This window comes from Tenrec ecaudatus, chromosome Y, assembly GCF_050624435.1.
Source record: "Tenrec ecaudatus isolate mTenEca1 chromosome Y, mTenEca1.hap1, whole genome shotgun sequence".
NCBI lineage: Eukaryota > Metazoa > Chordata > Mammalia > Afrosoricida > Tenrecidae > Tenrec > Tenrec ecaudatus.
In genome coordinates this window covers 2,415,352-2,437,739 of record NC_134549.1, presented here as the reverse complement: position 1 = coordinate 2,437,739, position 22,388 = coordinate 2,415,352, and the positions used below count along the sequence as shown (strand labels likewise).

Genomic DNA, 22,388 nt, shown 5'->3' with positions numbered 1-22,388 from the left:
CAGTTTCTGGCTGAAGATGCCTACCTAGTCTTTGTGGTTTTCCCTCCCGCCTCCGGAATGCAGAATGGATTTACCTACTGTTCCACATTTACATAATTTTAATGCCAGCTTTCATTTGCGTTAGCATTGATTGACCCTTTCCCTATACGTTAAAATGATTGCACTGATTTGGACACAGCTCTAGTGTCCAAACTTGATTTGCGAAAGGGTTGTCTGCAAAATGTGAGACTGCGTCATAATGGAGATGTTGAAATCAGTTCCTTCCAATGAAATGTTAAGAGTTCCCATATCGCGAGAACTAAGACTGCGCGAGATCTCAGGTTAGTTGATGCTCGCTGCTGAGGTGGTGCTTCCGCGTCTCTCGAGGCAAGTACATTAATACGAATGAGGGAGATCTTACTAATCCATTTTGCCTTAACCTTGAAGATAAGACGTGTGAGCACTTCTAGCTCTCTGAACTTGAGGATTGTGAAGTAGGTTGCGTAGGGATGGCGCTTATGTAAACCTGGTGTTTTCTACTTTCTCCCCCCGAACTTGCCCACGTGTAAAACTGCCCCCTTCCGCCACAAGTTTTAAAGTATATTTGTGTTTTTCCCCTCAGGATTGCGGACTTTGATTTTTGTGGTAAGTCATGCTACCTGTTTTGTCTGGTGGACTCTGATTTTTGTCTGGTAACAGGGACTCAGTTTCTCAGAAACTTCTCAAATTTATCTCGGCACGGTCTTTTTTCAAATTCAGGGTTTCTTTTCCTCTCCTGATAGCTGGTAGCTGCCCTGAGTGGCTTGTTTACTTTTTTTTCTGTTTGCACAGTTTTGTGTGTTTTGTGCACCCAGTTTATCCCTCAACTTTAAAGTCTTTGTTTTTAATATAAAATATTTTACTAGTGTCTCTTTTGTGCTGTGCTTCCCTGTTTTTCTCAAACCTTTTTTTTCATTTTCTCTTATTAAATCATTGTCCTTATAGTAGTTTATCTTGTTTTTACCCTGGTCCTTGAGTCTCATTTTTCTCACCATTCTGCCATTCTTTTGAATGTAAACTGTTTTTGTCTTCTAAGCCCACACTGTTCTTTTTTGGGGTTTTTTGCTTACATATTTTCTCTTTCCTTCCACGGACTGAGGTGACTGAGGTTTGTAGAAAATTCTGCTATATTTTAATTTTTTCCCTTCATACTCCTTCAAGCTTATTTATAGTTTAATCTTGGTTTCATTATTGGTGTTTAACCCCTTTTTCTAGCTCTGTCATTTGTCTGTTATCTCAATTGGAGTTGTAATCAGTATAGTCAAGCACTTGACTATTACCTGAATGGCTGGAACCACCTTAGGAATCACATTTCTATCATAATACACAGTAGATTGACTTGAAACAACTGCCGGTGCTTTGTTTCATTGCTAACATTTTTCATGATTCCAGGAGTCTTTATTTATGTCTCGACTTATTTTACTCTCTCATTGTTGTCTTACTTTATTATTTTTATTTTCTGTTATCGTTCCTTTCTTTAAAAATCACAAATTCATCAATTTATCATTTTATTCTTTTAAAAAAAGGTTTGTTTCCTTTTGTCAAGTCAATCTACTTTCTTAGTCTTTTGAGTTATTTCTTTTGCTTTTCTATTGCTCTTTTTCACTCAAAGTTTATTGTTCTTCCTCATCTACTTTTGCTTTCAGTGTTGCTGTAGCTCATTCTTCATGTACATTTCAGTTTAAATCTGTCTGTGCTCTTCATTCTTCCTTTCTCCCCCTCTTTTATCACTCTCCTGTTTTCTTTAAAACCCTCCCCCACCCATGTAATTTCCTCACTTCCTCATACCTCTTCTCTGACTTTTAAAAAATTTACTTCCCTCATATTCTTATTTTTGCTTTATTTTACTATTTTGTGTTCATTTTCTGAGTTTTTGTTTAAGTCTTGCATGTGTTTTGTGTAGCTTCTGATTTAAAACTTTTTTTTGACTAATTTAATCCTTAAGGTGGCGTAGTGGGTTTTATGGTAACTGCAAGGTCATCATTTGGAAACCACCAGCTCCTCTGAAGGAGAAAGCCTTTCTACTCCTGTAGAGAGTTAAAGTCTCTAAAACTTCACAGAGGCAGTTCTGCCCTGTTCTGTAGAGTTACTATGAGCAACATTCACTTGATGCCAAGGAGTTTCTAAAATTTTTATTCAGAATTGTCTCTTTCATAGTGTATGGTTTATATGCTATGCTTTTGGTTCTCACTGTTACATTCAAATGTATGATTGTTTTTCAGCTCATTTTTTTGTGGTAAAATTAGGGGCCTTGGCTGATATTTGGGTTGGCTTATACTTGAGTATGTACGATAGTTTGTTGGTTAATCTCCTCACCTTTCTCCCTTTCTATTAGTAAGCTCCAAAGTCTGTTCCCTTTTGACCAGTCTTTATCCTGGTATTTATCCTTGTAGTAGGTCAGCATAATATTCTCTAGGTCCATCCATGAGATGAAGTAGGTGCTTTATGGTTTCATTATTATTATTTTTAAGCTCCTAGTATTTTCCCCCTTGCATTAACTCTCCTTTAATGCTATTATTTATTTATTTCTACTTTGCACTCGCTTGTATTTCTATGTGTTTTGCTTGCTTTGTTTCAATTACCCCTATCTTCAATCATTTTTTCTATACTTGTAATCCCAGGACATACAACGATTAAAAAAAAAACTTTCTTTTGCCCTTTACCTCTCATGTTTATTTCTGATGTTTAGATCTTTCTGTGTTTTGTGACTGGTTAAAAATGTGTTTTTCTCTCTTTGGCCTCTCTTCTGTTAACTCTTAATTTATGTTAATATATGTGTTCTAAATCATGTATGTGCAAATTCTTGGCCTATAATTTCTCTGTCTCTACCTTTATGAGAATTATTTTACTTTACTTGATTTCACTGTGTATTTGTTCTCTTTCCCTCTGTTTTCTCATATTGGCTTTTAAATTCTTACTGGTATTTAAAAAAATTTCTTTGACTTTTGCTTTTATCACTTGTGGTTTCAAAAAACATTTAATCTTTTACAATAGATACTATATGGAAGCAGAGAACTTTCTTATTTTACTGATACCTATAATTTTAGGATAATCAAATATTTATAGAACTAAACATAGACTCAATGGACACATAATGAACATTTCTTATATTAAAAGTCGGTTGGTGGTGAAAATAATTTGTTCATCTGTTAACTGAAAGGCTGGCCTATTGAACTCAGCCAGTGCTGCTGAAGAAGTGAAGCTTGACAATATGATTGTATAAAAAGTAAAAGCAAAGAGAACCCTAGAAAGCAGTCCTACGTTGTCACATTTAGTAACTGAATTGGTAACACCTTTACAGCACTGAGTATGTTTTTCTTAATTAAATTTTTATTAGGTTACATTGGCTTATTTCTACTTCCTTTACTCCATTTCTTAGTACGTATATATATTTATTGTCTCTGCACCTTTTTGCTGCTTATCTGTCTATGATTGTGGCAAGTTTTAAAATGACATACATATCAGTACCTTTTCTTTATTAGCTTGTATTTCTGAATTCCTCATTTAACTTTTATTATCTTTCTCTCACTAGCTCATATTCATTCTGATTATATTCTCGGTGTTCCTTCCAATTTTTGCATGTGTGACATCAATTTACCATTTCCACTATGTTGTAACTGTCATTCCAGTGTATGGTTTCTCTTAAGTCTGATCTTATTCTTACTGTTTTTTACTTTGTAGTAACTGTTCATTTTCCCCCTAGCTCCTCTCAAGAGTTTCTCATTTTCCTTGAAATTAGAGAGTTGACTTGTTATGCTGTGGTGTTTTTCTTTTGGGGTCTGCCTTGTTTGGGTTTCTCTCAGATTCTTGAATTGTTTGTTTCTACTCCTTTATGGTGTTGGGGAAGGTCTATTTCATAATTTATTTTAGTATTTTCTTTGGTTTTAATGGTTGGTTGTTTCCTCATGCTTTAGGACCCCTGTGAGACTTTTATTGTTCCCAGTAAGCCTTTTACTGTAAAAGACTTTTATTGTTCCCAGTGAGACTTTTACTGTGGATATGATATCCTACATCCTTAAACTTTCTTTGTATTCCTTTGATTCATTTGTTGCTTTTTTCTCTTGTTGGAAGCAGTGCTTGCAAGCTCATACATTTGGTTTTCCTTCCATTCTATGAATCATTAAGGTCTTTTATTGTGTTTCTAATTCTACTGTTGCTCTTGTGGAATGACATTTGGTGAAGGATTTCTATAGTTTTGAAATTCCTTTCCTACAGCTTTTGAAGGCACTTGAATGAGTTTTGACTATATTCTATTTCTGACAATTGCATGCAAGGCCTGTTTTTCAGTGTACTCCATTGGTCTTGGGTGATTTTCATTGTTTGTGTTTGTTTTTCTTGATTGTTCTCTGTGTGTGTGTATTCATTGTGAATGCTGATGTTCCTGTGCAATTGTGGTGCAGTTACTAGTGGCAGAGGGGAACTGCCCCTGAACAAAACAGCTAGCGAGGTTTTCTACCTGTGCATGGACACTGGAGACTTTAGAAATATTAGCTGCAGCTGGGAAGAGGGTAGGCAATAAGATAAGGGAAGAGGCACTCTGTGATGGCCAGCAGTGTCTTGTACTGGTAAACACTTCCAAGAGTCTCACTGATCAGTGGAGGAAGAGAGCCAGCAGAGGCATTGATCCCTGGTGCATGCCTTAAGGGTTGCCACTTTCAGACACAGGAGTTAATGAAAATAAACGCAGAATTTAGAGAAGGGGAAGACTAGAAATAAAAGGAAAATAGAATTTATGTAAATAAGAAACTTTTAAAGAGGGGTAATAAAAATAAGTTTATTAAGAGGGGTAATAAAAATAAGTTTAAGGAAAATATGTTTTACAAGACGTAGATAACAAAGAGTTGTTTGGAAAGAGAATAGTATAGCGAACCATCAAACAAGAAAACGTGTACACACATGTGCATAGTAAAATTATAAGGGGAAAGATAAAAGATGAGAAGAAAAACAATGAAAAAGAAAGGTAGCATTGCTTGGATAAGGTTGCTAAATCCTTTTGTTTTAGCAGCATGCTCATGTTGGTCTGTGTCATTGGAATGCCCAGTGTGGAATCAACAAAAGCTGCTTGTAGCAGCCAGCTGGGATTGCTAAAAATAAAAGAGAAGGGGGGATGGGGTAGGTTAGGAGAGTGGTAAAAGAGAAAAACAATATTTTATGACTGGCTCAAGAGGTGTATAAAAATAAGGGAAATGTAATGTAAGGGGGGTAACAAAATGAATATGTATACTGAAATATTTTTTACAAGGGAAAGAGGGCACAGTAAGAGATGGTTGGGAGAGAGAAATAAAAAATCTTGTGTGAGGATTATATATGTATTTTATCTATAGGTATGTGTCAATATATACACATATCTCTATCACCGTGTATCTCGTCTATCTACTTGGGGGGTGAAAGATGGAACTTCCTACTCCTGTAAAGAGTTATAGTACCTGAAACACCCAGGGGCAGATTCTACTCTCTCTTAAAAGGGCTAGGATTGGTTGTGGTAGTGACTTGGATGGCAATCATTGTGTTAAATATCCTTTTGTCTACAAGCCCTGGAGGAATTGTGGTTATGTACTTGGATCCAATCCACTTACTAAGCAGTTTGAAACTACCAGCCCTGTGGGAGAAAGACTGGACTGGGTTTTCTACTCCTGTAAACAATTACAGTCTCAGAATCCCCGTCAACATTGACTTGATGGCTATGAAAGTTGTTTTTGGGGGATGGGGGTGTGTCTGTATTTTGTTGTTTTAAATTGGTGTTTTCTACTTGAATGTCCATTGAAGGGGTCCACAGAACTCACATGCAAAACTCCTGATTAAAGTATTTGTTAGGAAGTTTACCAATTGTAATGCCAGTAAAAAATAATGCTCAGGAAAAGAAAACAATGCTCAGGACATGTTGCAAAGTTCTTTCAGGTCTGATAATAAATGTCGAAATGGGCACATTCTCCTGTAAATTTCAACTCAAAGGCAATCAACTAAAACTGCTGACTCAGTAAACACAGCTCCCTTAATTAATTTTACAAAAACACACCCCTGGAGTAAACCTCAGCTATACTTTTCATGGGTAAGCAAGCCCAAGTTTCCCAAGTAAGTTCCAGGAAGTATCACATTCCACAGGCCAACCTTCTGCACAAAAGTACTTCGCTGTATTTGCTTCCTCTGATTATTGGTCCACTGCTCTGATCCATGGTCTGGATCTTAATGCTGCAGCTGTACCTCTGCTTATGCAGTTATCTTTTGGATCCAGGAGGTTCACTGCATGGGGGTGAACCTTGCTTATACACATATCACACACATATATGTGTCTGTATGTATGCATGTATGTATATCTACCTATGTCTCTGTATCTACCTATAGTTATGCATATATATCTACCTATATCTATAGTTATGTATCTGTATCTACCTATAGTTATAGAAATATATTTTTAAGTATTTATGTTTGCCAAGGCTTTATTCCCATCAACAGTGTTGTCTTTCTTAACACTCTAGACATTTGATCTAATGCTGTTGGTTCTTTCATCTGCCTCCACATATGCATATGTATGTATACATCATCTGTTTCTATCTACATCTATATATATCCCTGTTTTCAAGCTACGAAACGCGGAGCTATAGGTATTTAGAAGAAATAGAATCTTAAAAAAGAAAAATAAGGACTTGGAGAGAGAAGAAGAACAAAAAAAGAAGAGAAAACAAAAAGAGAAGCTGTGGGGTGGTTGTGATGTTAAATTTTGCTATAGCAATGTACATTCTAGGGTCTATTTTGACCTGCGTGAGAAGGGGGAAAACATGGTTAGGTGGGAATGTGTTATGTCAGAGTACATGTACATTTACTTGTTAGGGGTACATGTTTTCTTTGAGTTCAGGGCACATGGAAGAAGGAAGGTAGCAGAAATAAATACTAACTTTAATAATCAGGAAGTACTTAGCAGGGTTGTGGCATTTTACAATCTGTTTTCAGTTTATTATCTCCACTAAGCCACCAGAGGTTTTACAGGTGTGTGTGTGTGTGTGTGTGTGTATGTGTATGTGTGTGTGTGTGTATGAATTTGAGAGAGAGAGAGAGAGAGAGAGAGAGAGAGAGAGAGAGAGAGAGAGAGAGAGAGAGAGAGAAAGCAAGGGTGAGACCTGCAGAGAAGCAGCTTGGGCTACTGGTTAGTGGTTAATAACGTACAAGAATGGAATAAACAGCTAGCAGCTGTGCTCTCTACTTTTGCTTTGTTCATTTCCACAAGTTAACTTGGAGTAGAAGAAAGCTTGCACTACTACTTCTCTTTGGATTTTTTGGTCATTGTTGAAAAAGTCTTCCTGTGCTTGTGTCCGGGAGATCCTGTTTCCCTGGAAGTCACACCGACTGTAACTGAAACTTGATTTCCATTTTTCTTTCCTTTCCTCTAGGTTATTTGCTTTTTTGTTTGGACATGTATTCATTCATATAGTAAATGGCATTATTCTCATGCCTACTGCTGTTCTACTCATCCCTCTAGGGTAGATTCAGTACTGTTAATTCTTATTCATCTACTTCTACATATTATTAAAATGTAAAAACATTGCTTATTTTCTTCTAGTTAATTATCTACTTCATATCTAGCTTTAACTAAACTTATTAGATATCTCTATTTAACCTCCTTTAATCTAGTAAATTGGATTAAAACTGGATTATCTTTAATATTATAGGATTTAATAGAAATGGCTGAAGAAGACTCATCTTCCTTTTCTGCGGACTCTGAGGACCAGGAACAGTTTAAAGATGAAGGCTTGATAATTTTTTCTAGTCCTACAGAACACCATGTAGATTACTTAAGAAAAGTTCTCATGACCTTGTCCAGTTTTGCAGAAAGTAAGCCTTCCAGTGGTACTGCCAAAAAGTTGGTAATCAAAAACTTTAAAGGTAATCTAATTAAGAATTAAATGTTTAAGTTTTGGTTCTTCATACTCCATTTTAAATTTTAACTTCATCTTTAACTTTATATTTTTAACTTTCATGCATGTTAGAAATGACATTGGTTTTGGCCTTTGATTCTTGGATTCTAGACTTGACATTGCCACAGGATATACTGTGATTTTACACATCATATCTTTGTTTCCCCTCTCAAAGTAAATACTTTAGAGTTCTTAAATAATATTGACAATTTTCATTAACATATTTGTGTTAGCATCTTAATCATTAGAAATATGGTATAAAATTGTGAGGAACACATTGAATTGAGGTAGACAATCAGTAGTAGATATGCTGAGGTTATGCCTTAAAGTGCTCTTCTGAAATACTTTATAGCTTAATCTCTTATTTATTTCTTAGACAAACCCTTAAGATTGAAAAATTACAGTGAAGAAACATGGCAGAAATTAAAAGAAGCTATCTGCGCTATTCAGAACAATACTTCTATTAAATACAGCTTAGAAGAATTCTACCAGGTACATGTTAACAATTTGCATGCAATTGTAAAGATTTTTGTGACTTTGTAATAACTGATGAATTCTTTACATGTTTGTACAGTCATTTTTCAAAGTTATGCCGGTTTAGCAGGCCTAGTTTAAATTTTTAATAGGAGTCTAGAACGACTGTTAAAACTGAAAGTTATATGAAGTCCTAAATGAATTTCAAGGCTACTCAGGTCCTTGATACTAATTTTAAAAAATCATTTTATTGGGGGCTCACACACTTCTTAACACAATTCATCCATCCATCCATGTGTCAAGCACATTTGTACATTTGTTGCCCTCATCCGCAAAACATGTGCTTTCTACTTGAGCCCTTGGTATAAGCTCTTCATTTTCCCCCTTCTTCCCTGTATCCCCCTCCCTCATGAACCCTTGATAATTTATAAATTATTATTTTGTCATATCGTACACGGTCCTACATGTCCCTTTACCCACTTTTCTTTTGTCCGTCCTCCAAGGAGGAGGTTATATGTAGATCCTTGTAATTGGTTCCCCCTCTCCACCTCACCTTCCCTTCACCTTCCAGGTATCGCCACTCTCACCACTGGTCTTGAGGGATTATCCTGTATTCCCTGTGTTTCCATTTCCTATCTGTACTAGTGTACATCCTTTGGTCTAGCCAGATTTGTAAGGTAGAATTGGAATCATGATAGTGGAGGGAGGAAGCATTTAAGAACTAGGAAAAAGTTGTATGTTTCATCGTTGCTACCCTGCACCCTAGCTGGTTTATCTCCTCCCTGTGACCTTTAAGTAAGGGGGTGTCCAGTTGCCTACAGATAGGCTTTGGGTCTCCACTCTGCACCCACTGTCATTTACAATGATATAATTATTTGTTCTTGGCTGCCTAACACCTGTTCCCTTTGATATCTCATGGTCACATAAGCTGGTGTGCTTCCTTCTTGTGGGCTTTGATGTTTCTGAGCTAGATCACTGCTTGTTTACCTGCAAGCCTTTAAGACCCCAGACGCTATCTTTTGATAGCCAGGCACCATCAGCTTTCTTCACATTTGTTTATGTACACATTTGTCTTCAGCGATTGTGTCAGGAAGGTATGCATCATGGAATGCCAATTTAATAGAACACAGTGTTCTTGGGTTGAGTAAGAACTTGAATCAAGGTCCAATGTCCATCTGCTGCCTTAATACTAAAACTGTAAATATATGCATATAGATAAATTCCCCCACCATCCTATATAAATGTATTTATATATGTACATGCCTATATTTAGACGTCTATAAATACTCTTTGTATCCTCGTTCTTTCCTCCATTTCCTTTTCCATTGCTTTGGTCCCTCTATGCTGCTCAGGCTTCATTTGGGCTTCAGTAATTTATCTTGGTTACATTGCCCTTGCTGAATCCCTACTAGGCCTCTCACACCCTCCTTGCCACTAGTTTTGGATTATTTGTTGCTCCCCTGGGTTGGTCAACACCACCTCCTTTCCCCGCCTCCCCCTCTCCCATGCTAGTAATTTTTAAAGTATTTTAGATATGAATTGTCATGAAATATTTATAGCTACTTTATTATAGTTTTGATAGTTTGATAATATATGTATAACATGTATTAGTCTTTGTCATAGCATGTTGCCATAAGAAACTATTGTCATGTCATCAAGCAAATATTTCCTATGTTAATAAAGTAAAATCTAAGATGTAATATTCAAGAGTAATATTTTTAATTTGATCTGTTTTATGATCAATCAATTCTCAGATATCCAGAATAACTCTTTCTTATCCTGTGTTAATTTCTTTGTATAAAGGAATTCAGAATCTTCGCTCTCTTTTCTATTTTCAGTTAAGTGCTCTACAGGCAGTTCCCTGCAATTTTTTTCCTTTTCCATTCTAGATATACCATTTGATAATATAGCCCATTTTATTTTTGAAATGATTTGATTGGGGGCCCTTACAAATCTTATCAGAATCCACACATACATCTATTGTCTCAAGTACACTTGTACATATGTTGCCATAATCATTTTGAAAGCATTTTTTCTCCACTTGAAATCTTGGTATCAGCTCCTCATACTTTTACCCTCCCTCCCCCTCCTTCTGTCCCTCATGAACCCTTGATAATTTACAAATTGCTGGTTTTTCATATCTTGTACTGTTTGATGTCTCTCCCTCCCACACAACCTTTCTCTTGTCCATCCCCTTAGGAGGGGTTTATAGGTAGGTCGTTAACTGGTTTCCCTTTTCTCCCCCCACCTTTCCTTTCCCCTTCTGGTATGACTACTCTCAATATTGATCCTGAGGAGTTAGCTGCCCTGTATTCCCTGTGTTTCCTGCTCTTATCTGTACCCATGTACATTCTCTGGTGTAGCCAGATTTTTAAGATAGAATTTGAGTCATGGTAGTGGAGGGGGTGAGGGAGGGAGAATATATTAAAGAACCAGAGAAAAGGTATATGTTTAATCGGTGCTATACTGCACCCTGACTGGCACATGTTCTCCTCACGACCCTTTTGTACCCTTTTGTCCAATTGCCTACATACTGGCTTTGGACTTCCACTCTGAACTCCCCCACTCATTCACATTATGATTTTTTGCTCTGGGTCTTTGATGCCTGATACCTGATTTCATCAACACCTCATGATCACACAGGCTGGTGTGCTTCTTCCATGTGAGCTTTGTTGTTTTACGGCTAGATGACCCCTTGTCTATCTTCAAGACTTTAAGACCCCAAATGCTATATCTTTTGATAGCCGGCACCATCAGCTTTGTTCACCACATTTGCTTCTGCACCCACTTTGTCTTCAGTGATTGAGTTGGGAAGGTGAGCATCTCAGAGTGCTGGATTATACGAACAAAGTGTTCTTGTGTTGCGGGAGTACTTGCGTAGGGACCCAATGTCTCTCTGCATCCTTAATACTAAACCTATAAATATAGATCTCTCTCTCCATCATCACATATTAATATATTTACATATTTAATGCCTTTATTTAGATCTCTATAAATGCTCATTGCTTCCTAGTTCTTTCCTCTATTTCCTTTTACTTTCCTTTGTCCACTGTCATGTTCAGCCTTCATTTGGGTGTCAGGAATTCTTCTCGGTTACATTATCCTTGATCAAGCCCCACCAGACTTCCTACACCCTCCTCACCATCTATTTTTGGTCACTTATTATTCCCTTGTCCCTGGGTCTGTTAACACCCACTTCCTTTCCCCTGCCTCCTCTTCCCCTAGACCCCCCTAAACTGTTGTTTCATTGTCCTCTCTTTCAGCTTGTTTATCCCACCTATCCCATCCACAGAGACACACAGCGACAACAATATGCACAAACACAAGACCAAGCAGAACAAAGCAGCAATAGAAAATAAAACAATAGCTCCCAACAAAAACAAAAAGGCAATGAAAAAATATAGCCTAAAAATAGTTTAAGGTCTATTTGTTGTCCTTTATGTATGATTTCCAGTCGAGTCTGATGGTGCACATGCCCTAGCCCCACACTCTGTTTTTGGTGTTCTCTGGGGACTTCATTGCTCTGTCCTCTTGCTGCCGCATTGCACACCCCAGTGTCTCCTCTGGGTGTGGTGGGTTCAGGGAAGGCATAATTCCTGCAATGTGTCTTCAGTGTTGTCCCCCATGGTGCTATGGGTCAGTGGGAGCGTTGTGTCTTGTGGTGGGGCCGGCCCTATGGTCCTCTCTGTGCATTGGCTGCTCTGAGCAGAAATACTGTCCCCAGGGTCTGGTGGGCCAGGATTCATTCTTTTTTTCCTCCCACCTTGTTGGCTACTGTGTGCTCTGCTCAGACATGTCCCTCTGAGCTGTAGCTTCAGTGCTGCCCTCTGAAATGTATTCTTTGTGTGGGGAGGATGGTGCTGTCCACTTAGTTGGTAGTGGGGCCAGCCCCTCAGGCCTCTTTATTGGTTCCCTGCTTCACGTGTTGCATTCTTGTCTTGGAGCACTGGATAACCCATTTTCTTTTAGACATATATTTTCATTTTAATCTGTATGAAGTTACTGCTCATACTACATTTTTTTGAAAGTGCTTACCTTGAATTAGAATTGACATGATGGTAATGGGCTTGGTTTCTTAGTATAATGCAATCTGAAAAATCTGGTGAAAGACCTGGCAAATGATCTGATCATTTATAAACAAAGCTCGATGTTCTAAATCTTGATAAAGTGAAACCCACTGCTGTCTAATTCATTCCAATTCATACTGACCACCTAGGGTAGAGTCATACTTCCTGATAGGTTGTATTCTTTCTAGAAGAAAATTGTCAGGGCCATGGTACCACTAAGGTTTATATTATAACTTTATGGTATACTTTTTTGAGGAATAAAACTGACCACATTTCGCGGATTTCCAGTAAAATAGTGCCTTGTATAGATATGTTATTCCAGATCCTTTAAAAAAATACAGGCAGTCAAATGAAACAGATGGAGGGTCATCTTAAATTTCTGTGTGTGATAGAAAGGGCACAGAAAAGACTTCAATACTAATAGAAAAAGCTGAATAGAAAATAATAGAAAAAAGTTGTTAGAGGAGACAGATGGCCATTGTGAGTTGTGAGCTGGTTGACATTGCTTTAACAAGCAGAATCCATTTAGGACAGCTACCTGTCAGCACAAGCACCTGTGTTATTGACTAGGAAGCAACTACATCCATACCACTCCTGTGCAAGTTGATAATCACTATACAAGTACTCAGCCTTAGACAGATTTACCCGCAGTTATGTTACATGAACATCAAACAGAACTGTGCATGCACTCCTCTTCTCATGACAGCTTAAATTTGATAATTGGTGAGTGCTTATGAACATTACCAACATTACAATGATCAGTTAAATACAGATATGATACTTGAATTTTTTGGAGACAACCGACAATTTCAATTCATGCTGAGACCAATTCAAAAGGCACTTAAACAAGTGACAGAGTTATAAAGCTAGAATATACATATATATGGAGAGAAAACTTTTCATTATATTTCTTTCCACTTTCTTTTTTTTAATAAATATTTTATTAGGGGCTCATACAACTCTTATCACAATCAATACATATACATACATCAATTGTATAAAGCACATCTGTACATTCTTTTCCCTAATCTTTTTCTAAGCATTTGCTCTCCACTTAAGCCCTTTGCATCAGGTCCTATTTTTTCCCCACTCCCTCATGAGCCCTTAATAATTTATAGATTGTTATTTTGTCATATCTTGCCCTATCTGGAGTCTCCCTTTCCCCCCCTTTTCTGCCATCCGTCTCCCAGGGAGGAGGTCACATGTAGATCCTTGTAATCAGTTCCTCCTTTCCAAATTACTCACCCTCTACTCTCCCAGTATCGCCCCTCACCCACTGGTTCTGAAGGTATCATCCACCCTGGATTCCCTGTGCCTCCAGCTCCTATATGCACCAGTGTACAACCTCTGCCCTATCCAGCCCTGCAAGGTAGAATTCGGAAAGCTAGTATATATATATATATACTATATATATATATATATATATAAACAACTTATTGGGGCTCATACAATTCTTATCACAGTTCATACATATACGTACATCAATTGTATAAAGCACATCTGTACAGTCTTTGCCCTAATCATTTTTTTCTCCTCTTTTCTTTTTTTACATTTTATTAGGGACTAAGCTAGAATGTATTATTGAGAAAGAAATGACATTGAATTTATTTGATTAAAGGAACGCTGTGTAATGCCATTCATTAGCTTCAGAGAAAAAGCGGTACTATAGACAACATCAAGAAGGTGCAGAAACAGAAGAATGCAGGAAAGTTCTGTTAGAACAAAAACAATAAACTTAAAACTAAAATCCATAGAAAAACAGCAAGAAGGAATTGCTAGGATTAGCATTAAGATTTCAGTAGCAGAATTGATCAGTTAATCCTAATTTATCAGTTAGTACCATCAAGTTTGTTTTGAACCATGGTGATCAATACTAAGCAGAATAAAACATTGCCTGGTCCTACATCGTACTGCAAACTGTTCCTGTGGTCGAGTCCATTGTTGCCGCCACTGTGTCAATCCATCTTGTTGAGGGCTGCCTCTTTTTCATTGCTCTTGACTTTACCCAGCATGATGTCCTTCTTCAGTGATCTCTCCTAACAAAGTGTGTCCAAAGTATGTAAGGCAAAGTCTCCTGATCTTTGCACTTCTAAAGAGGACTCTGGCTATACTTCTTCCAGGACAGACTTGTTTGTCCTTTGGACATCCCATGATACCCGGGATATTCTTTGCTACCAACACAGTTAAAACTCATAAAGTCTTCTTAGTTTCACATGTTATGAGGCAATGGAAAATACCGTGGTGCACCTTAGTTATTAAAGTAATATTACTGCTTTTCAATTCTCCCCAGAGGTTTGTGCAGCACATATACACAGAACACTGCATCTTTTGAACTCATGACTGCTGCATCCGTGAGCCTTAATTGTGGATCCAAGCAAGGTTAATTCCATGACAACTTATAAATCTTTTCTCCATTTATTGCATTGTTACTTATTAGTCCGTATGTGATGATTTTGGTCTTCTTTATTTTATTTGAAATCCATACTGAAGGCTGCAAGTGTTTCAAGTCCTCACTTTCACCAAGCAAGGTTGTGCCTTCTGCACATCACCAGGCGCTAATAAGCCTTCCTCCAATCCTGATGGTGCATTCTTTATATAATCCAGGTTGACTTATTACAAGTAGAATAAGTATGGTGAATAGGGCCAAACCTAATGCTCACCTTTCTTGATTTTAGACCATACAGTATGCTTTTTTTGTGTGTTCACACATCTGTCTTTTGATCCCTGTAGAAGTTCCACATAAGCACAATGAAGTATACGGGAATTGTCATTCTTCTCCAGGCTATCCATAGTTGGTTATGATGTACACAGTTGAAATCCTTGTCATAATCAATGAAATACAAGTAAACATATTTTTAAAAAATAAATCATTTTATTGAGGGCTTGTACAACTCAAATCACAATCCACAATACATTCATTGTGTCATGCACTTTTGTACATTTGTTTCTCTCATCATTCTCAAAACTTATGCTTTCTACTTGAGCCCTTGGTATCAGCTCCTCATTTTTTCTCCTCCCTGCCCACACCTCCCTCCCCCCATTAACCCTTGAATCATTTATAAAGTATTGTTATTTTGTTATATCTTACACATCTTTTTGGTATTTTCTGCTTTGGACCAAAATCCATCTGACATTAGCAGTGATATCCCATGTTCTCAGTTCTCTTTTGAGGATATCCTGCACCTCTCGCAGCTCCCAGTCAATATATGTTCACAACTGTTGCTGATCTTCCACAGAATCTTACTTGCATGTTTTATCAGTGATACTGGTTTATAGTTGGGGCATTCGAGTGGCTCACCTTTCTTTGGAATAGGTGCACATATTGATCTCTTCCAGTCAGTTGGCCAAGTAGCTGTTTTCCACCTGTGCTGGTATAAATGAGAAACGTAATTGCTTCCAGTGCTTTATCTTCCTGTTGAAACATTTCACTTGGTATTCCATCAACTCCAGGAGCCTGTTTTGGCTCATGCTTTCAGTCACGTTTGGAATTCTTCCTTTACTATCATTTAGCTCGTGTAGAGAGGCTATTTGCTGAAGTGGTGAAATGTGTTGGTTTTGGTGCAGTAATTCTGTGTATTTAGTCATCCTTTAATGCTTCCTGTATAATTCAATATTTTGCCCACAGAATCTTTCCATATTGCAACTTAACACTTGATTTTTTCCTTGAGTTCTTTAGTTTAATATATGTGGAGTGTATGCTTCCCTTTCTGTTTCTAACTAGATGTGTGTATATTTCCCCTTAATATTTGAGTTTGTCTTCTTGAGCAACCCTTTGAAATTTTCTTCAATTCCTCATCATTTCTTCCAGTATCCTTTGTTGCTCTGTAATCAAGAGCAAGTTTGAGTGTTTTCTGATGGCACTTTAATCTTTTCTTTCTTTCTTATGTTTTAATGACATTTTTTTTTCATGTAGAATGTTATTGATGTCATCAGGTCTCTGTCTTTAGTGCTCAGTGCAGCCAATCAGTTCTTGAGATGTTCTCAGATGTCCAGTGTATTTTGGCTCTCTAGGATTTAAAAATTTTTTCTTCATCTTCTTTATAAACTTACTTATGAGCAATTGATATTTTGTTCCACAATCAATGCGGGACCTAGTTTTAGCTGCCTATACTGAACTTCATAATCCAACTTATCAGTGGAAGGACAAACTTTTGAGATTAGAGAGTTATAATATTGATAAATTTCTCAATACTAGTTGGCTATAATATCAAATGTTGGAGCCAAAAAACAAATCCAAAAATGAACAAAAATACTGTAGAATTTTGAGAAATATCATTAACTTATGTATGAATGGGATTCCAAATTCAGAAAATAATAATAAAACTATCTAGGAGTTCCTTGGAGAACACTCTTAATATTATGAAGATGAGAAGATATTCAAGAATCTAAATGAACCCAAAACAAAAAATCACCAAAGCCATGTTATAAACAAACTTTCCCAAACCAAAGACAAGGAAATAATACTGAAAGTGGTTTGGGAAAAACAAAAAACTGAAAAGGAAAGGCAAGAAGACTACTGTGGGGTTTCTTTTTTAAAAACAATCATTTTATTAGGGGATCATAGAACTCTTTTTACAATCCGTACATACATCATTTGTGTCCAGCATATTTTTATATTTATTGCCATCATCATTCTCAAACCATCCAATCTCCATCTGAGCCCCTGGCATCAGCTCCTCATTTTCTCCTCCCTCCCTACCTCCCCCTCACCCCAAACCCTTGATAATTTATGGTGCCCGGCTACCAAAAGATATAGCACCTGAAGTCTCTGAAGACAATGGGTGCACCATGTCATATCTGACACCATCCAACGGCTTCCTCACCCAATTCTCTGCTGTCCATCCTCCAGGGAGGAGGTTACATGTAGACCTTGTAATCTGTTTCCCATTTCTTCCTCACCCTCTCTCCACCTTCCCGATATCTCCACTCTCACCACTGCTGCTGAGGGGCTCATCTGTCTTGGTTTTCCCATATTTCCAGTTCCTATCAATGCCAGTGTACGTCTCCCAGTCCAGCTGATTATGTAAGGTAGAATTTTGATCATGATAGTGGTCTGGGGGGAGGAAGCATTCAAGAACCAGAGCAAAATTGTGTGTTTCATTGTTGCTACACTACACTCTGACTGGTTCATCACCTGCCCACAACCCTTCTGCAAGCAGATGTCTAATTTCCTCCAGATGGGCCCTGGGTTCCCACTTTGCACTCACCCTCATTCACAATGCTATGATTATTTTTGTGTGTCTTCTATGCCTGATACCTGATCCCTTCGATGCCTTGTCATCTCACAGGCTGCTGTGCATTTTCCATGTGGGCTTTGTTGTTTTTCAGTTAGACAAACTCTTGTTTATCTTCCAGCCTATGGGACCCCAGATTATATATTTTGACAACTGGACACCATCAGCTTTCTTCACCACACTTGCCCTTGCACCCACTTTGTGTTCAGCGTTTGTGTTTGTGTTGAGGTAGCCTTTTGTGCTTCTTCCATGTGGGCTTTGTTGTTTCTTAGATGGCCACCTGTTGTCTTCAAGCCGTTAAGACCCCTGATGCTGTATCATTTGATAGCTGGGCACCATCAGCTTTGTTCGCAACTTTCGCTTTTGCACCCACTTTGTCCTCAGTGATCTAGCTGGGACAGGCCGGTGTGCTTCTTCTAAGTGGGTTTTGTTGTCTCTCAGCTAGATGGTCGCTTGTTTATCTTCAGGTCTTTAAGACTTCAGGTGCTATGTCTTTTGTTTGCTGGCCACTATTAGCTTTTTTCACCACATTTGCTTGTGCACCCATTGTCTTCAGAGACTTCAGGTGCTATATCTTTTGGTAGCCGGGCACCATCAATTTTCTTCACCACATTTGCCTGTGCACCCATTGTCATCAGCGATCGTGCCAGGCAGGTGAGTATCTCAGACTGCCGAATTGTTAGAACAAAGTGTTCTTGTGATGAGGGAGTACTTGAGCAGGGGCCCACTGTCCATCTGTTTCCTTAATACTAAACCTATACATATATGTACATAGATCTATTCCCCCCCCTTTGTTGTATATAAATATATTTACATCTTTTTATGTCTGTATTTAAATCTCCATGACTACCCTTTGCCTTCCAGTTCTTTCCTCTGTTTCTTTGTAACTTCCTCTTGCCCTACTATCATGTTCTGCCTTCATTAGGGTTTTAGGAATTCCTCTCAGTTACATTGCCCTTGATCCAGCTCTGCCAGGCCTTCCACACCCTCCTTGAAATTGATTTTGGATCACTTGTTATTCCCTTGTCCCTAAGCTTATTAACATCCTTTCTTTTCCCCCCCCCCCGCCACCCCACCTCCATATCCCCCGGGCACTGTCAGCCCGCTGTTCTCTCTTCTGGCCTGATTACTCCACCTATCCCTTCCAGGTAGACACGCTATGTACCATCACAAGATTTAGTACACGAAGCACCAACAGAAAGTAAAACAATATCTGCAACAACACACACACACAAACACACACACATATGAATTGTTCAGAGTCTGTTTGTTTTCCTTCACAGGTGCTTTGCAGTCAAGTCTTATGGGTGCCATGCCATGGCACCTCCTCTATCCCTGGGGACTTCATTGCTCTGCCTCCCCCGCCACTCTGCTGCATGCCCCCAGGGGCTGGCTTCAGCGTGGTGAGCTCATGGCGGGCACAATTCCCACTGTGTGTCTCTAGTGCTGTCCCCAGTGGTGCTATGGGTCAATGAGGAACACTGTGTCCCATGGTGGGGCTGGCCCTGTGGTCATCTCTGTGCATTGCTGTTCTGAGCAGGAACATTGTCCTCAGGGCTTGGTGAGCCAGGATGTGCATCAGTCTTTTCTTTTTTTCCCCCTGTACCCCCTTGTTGGCTCCTGTGTGCTCTGACCAGACCAGTCCCTCTTCCCCTTTTCTTGAGCTGTTGTGTCAGTGCTGTCCTATGACGTGAATTCTTCTTGTGGGGAGGGTGGTGCTGTCCACTTAGTTGGTAATGTGGCCAGCCCCTCAGGCCTCTCTGTTGGTTTCCTGCTTCATGGCAATGTGTTGTGTTCTTGTCTTGGAGCTCCGGGTTGAAGTCTTATTTCGCCCTGTGGAAACACAATCAACACCCTCCCCATGTGTGGGTTAGTGCCCTGTTCCCCCGGTTCCCCATACCTTTTTCCATCCTCCCTTTTAATGGGTTACCATATGTATCCCTGGGTTTATTCTGGCCCCTGCCATATTACCTGGGCCTCATCCCAGGGTCATATGTATACAGCATCTTCTTCCCTATGCTCCTCTTCAATTTTTTTTGAGCTTACCTCAGCAGACTCATGTAGTATTTGTCCTTTTGTGCTTGGCTTATTTCACTTAGCATAATTTCCTCCAGTTTCTCCCATGCGGCGAGGTGCTTCATGCGTTCATCACTGCTTTTTAGCGATGCATAAATACTCCATTGTATGTATGTACCAGAGTTTTTAATCCATTCGTCTGTTGATGGGAATTTGGACTGTTTCCAACTCCTTGCAATTGTGAACTGTGCCGCGATGAACATTGGGGCACAGATGTCTGGCCCTGGTTTGTTTTTTGTCTCCTGGGTATATACCCAGTAGGGGGATTGCTGGATCATAAGGTAGCTCAATTTCCAACTGTTTTAGATATCGCCAAATCGATTTCCATAATGGTTGTACATACCTACAGGTCCACCAGCAGTGGACAAGAGTACCTATCTCTCTGCATCCCCTCCAATACTTGTTACTTTCTAATTTCTTGAATTGGACTGTCTTTGAGGGTGTTAGGTGGTATCTCATAGTTGTTTTAATTTGCATTTCTCTTATGGCTTGAGATCTGGAATATTTTTTCATATATTTATTGGTCATTTGGATTTCTGCCTTGAGAAAGTCCTGCTCAGGGGTCCTTTGCCCGCCTCCTGAGTAGACAATTTTTTTCTTGTTTTAGTTTAGCAGTGTATTGTAGATTTTAATAATAAGGCCTTTGTCTGATGTGTCATTGCTAAAGATGTTTTCCCATTCTGTAGTCTCTCTTATTACTCTCTTGGTGAATTCTTTCGATGTACGTAAGTGTTTTATTTTTAGTATGTCCCATTTGTCAATTTGTGCCTCCTCCTTGTTGGTGACCTTCCCGATATATGATAGCCAAGGTTCTCAGGTTTGTCCCAATTCCCTCATTGATAGCCCTAATAGTTTGGGGCTTTACCTCGAGGCCTGTGATCAACTTTGAGTTTATTCTTGTGCATGGTGTGAGGTAAAGGTCTTGTTTCATTCATCTGCAGCTACGTATCCATGTTTTTAGCACCATGAATTGAAGAGGGCATCTGCTTCCCATTTGATACTTTTGGGCCCCTTATCAAAGATCAGTTGTCTGTATGCTGATGATTTTATTTCTGGGTTTTCAATCCTTTTCCATTGGTCTGAATATCTATCGTTATACCAGCACCACACTGTTTTGACCACTGTGGCTGTATAGTAGGTGCTAAAGTTGGGTTAAGCCAGCCCTCCGGCTTGGTCCTTCTTCTTGAGGAGTTCTCTGCTAATTCTCGGTTTCTTCCCCCTCCATATGGAGTTGGTAATCTGTTTTTCTAACTCTTTGAAGAAAGTTGCTGGAATTTGTATAGGGATAGCCTTGAACTTATATAGTGCCTTGGGTTGAATTGATATCTTTACAATACTGAGTCTGCCGATCCACGAGCATGGGATCTCCTTCCATTTGTTGAGGTCATCCTTAATTTCTTTCAATAGTAATTTCTGGTTTTCCTCATACAGATCTTTTGTTTTTTGAGTCAGGTATATCCCTAGATATTTCAATTTGTGCTTGGTTATTGTGATGGGTACCCCCTTTTTGATCTCTTCTTCTGTGTCCTTGTTCAATGTGTATAGTAGTGCAATAGACTTCTGTTGATCTTGTACCCTGCTACTCTGCCACAGTCCTCTATTGCTTCCAGTACTCTTCTTGTGGAACTTTTAAGATTTTTCATATATAAAATCATATCATCTGTGAGTAATGATAGTTTCACTTCTTCCTTCCCCAGATGAATACCTTTGATATCATTTCTTTGCCTTATATTGTTGGCTAGGACCTCCAGCATGATGTTAAATAGGAGTGGGGACAGGGGACATCCTTGTCTAGTCCCCTTTTTCAGAAGAATTGATGTTGTCTTTTCTCTATTGACTACCACAGTGGCTGTTGATTTTTCATCTATAATTTATATTATATTGAGGAATTTTCCTTCCATTCCTATCTTCTTGAATGTCTTAAACATGAGTTAGTGTTGAATGTTGTTGAATGCTTTTTCTGCATCTATTGATATTATGTGGTTCTTATGTTTCTTTGTTTCAATGTGACGAATAATACTAATGGTCTTTTGTATGTAGAGCCATCCCTGCATCCCTGGTATGAATCCCACTTGGTCATGGTGAGTTATTTGGTTTATATATGTTTGTATTCTCTTGGCTAGTATTTTGATAAGAATTTTTGCATTGATACTCATTAGGGAAATTGGTCTGTAGTTCTCAATTCTTGTGGAATCCTTGTCCGGTTTAGGTATTAGAGTTATACTTGCTCCATAGAAGGAATCTGGAAGTTTGCCATCATTTTCTATGGTCTAGAAGAGTTTGTGTAGGTTTGGTGTCAGTTCTTACCTGAATGCTTGATAGAGCTCACCAGTGTATCCATCTGGTCCTGGTGCCTTCTTGGTTCCTAATTCTTTGATAGCCTTGTCGATTTCTTTTATTGATATGGGTCTGTTGAGGTTCTTGATGGCCATTGGGGATTATCTAGGGAGGGATTGTTTTTCCAAGAATTCATCCATGTCTTCCAAGTTTTTAATTCACTGGAGTACAGTCCTTCATAGTTCTGGGTAATTATCTTTTTGATTTCACTATGGTCCATTGTAATAGTCCCTCTTTCATCCCTCATCCTTGCTATTGAGATGTGTTCCTTC

At 38.6% G+C, this 22,388-nt stretch overlaps 1 protein-coding gene across 1 annotated transcript in view; it reads left to right on the top strand.

The window, feature by feature from the left end:
* The first annotated feature begins 7,694 nt into the window (after nucleotides 1-7,694).
* Nucleotides 7,695-22,388, top strand: part of LOC142435629 (cullin-4B-like) — a 170,884-nt gene continuing 156,190 nt past the window's right edge. Inside the window, exons 1-2 of the mRNA XM_075539849.1 lie at nucleotides 7,695-7,896; nucleotides 8,305-8,420. Of these exons, the coding sequence (XP_075395964.1) occupies nucleotides 7,695-7,896; nucleotides 8,305-8,420 (318 nt within the window). The remainder of the gene's footprint in view (nucleotides 7,897-8,304; nucleotides 8,421-22,388) is intronic.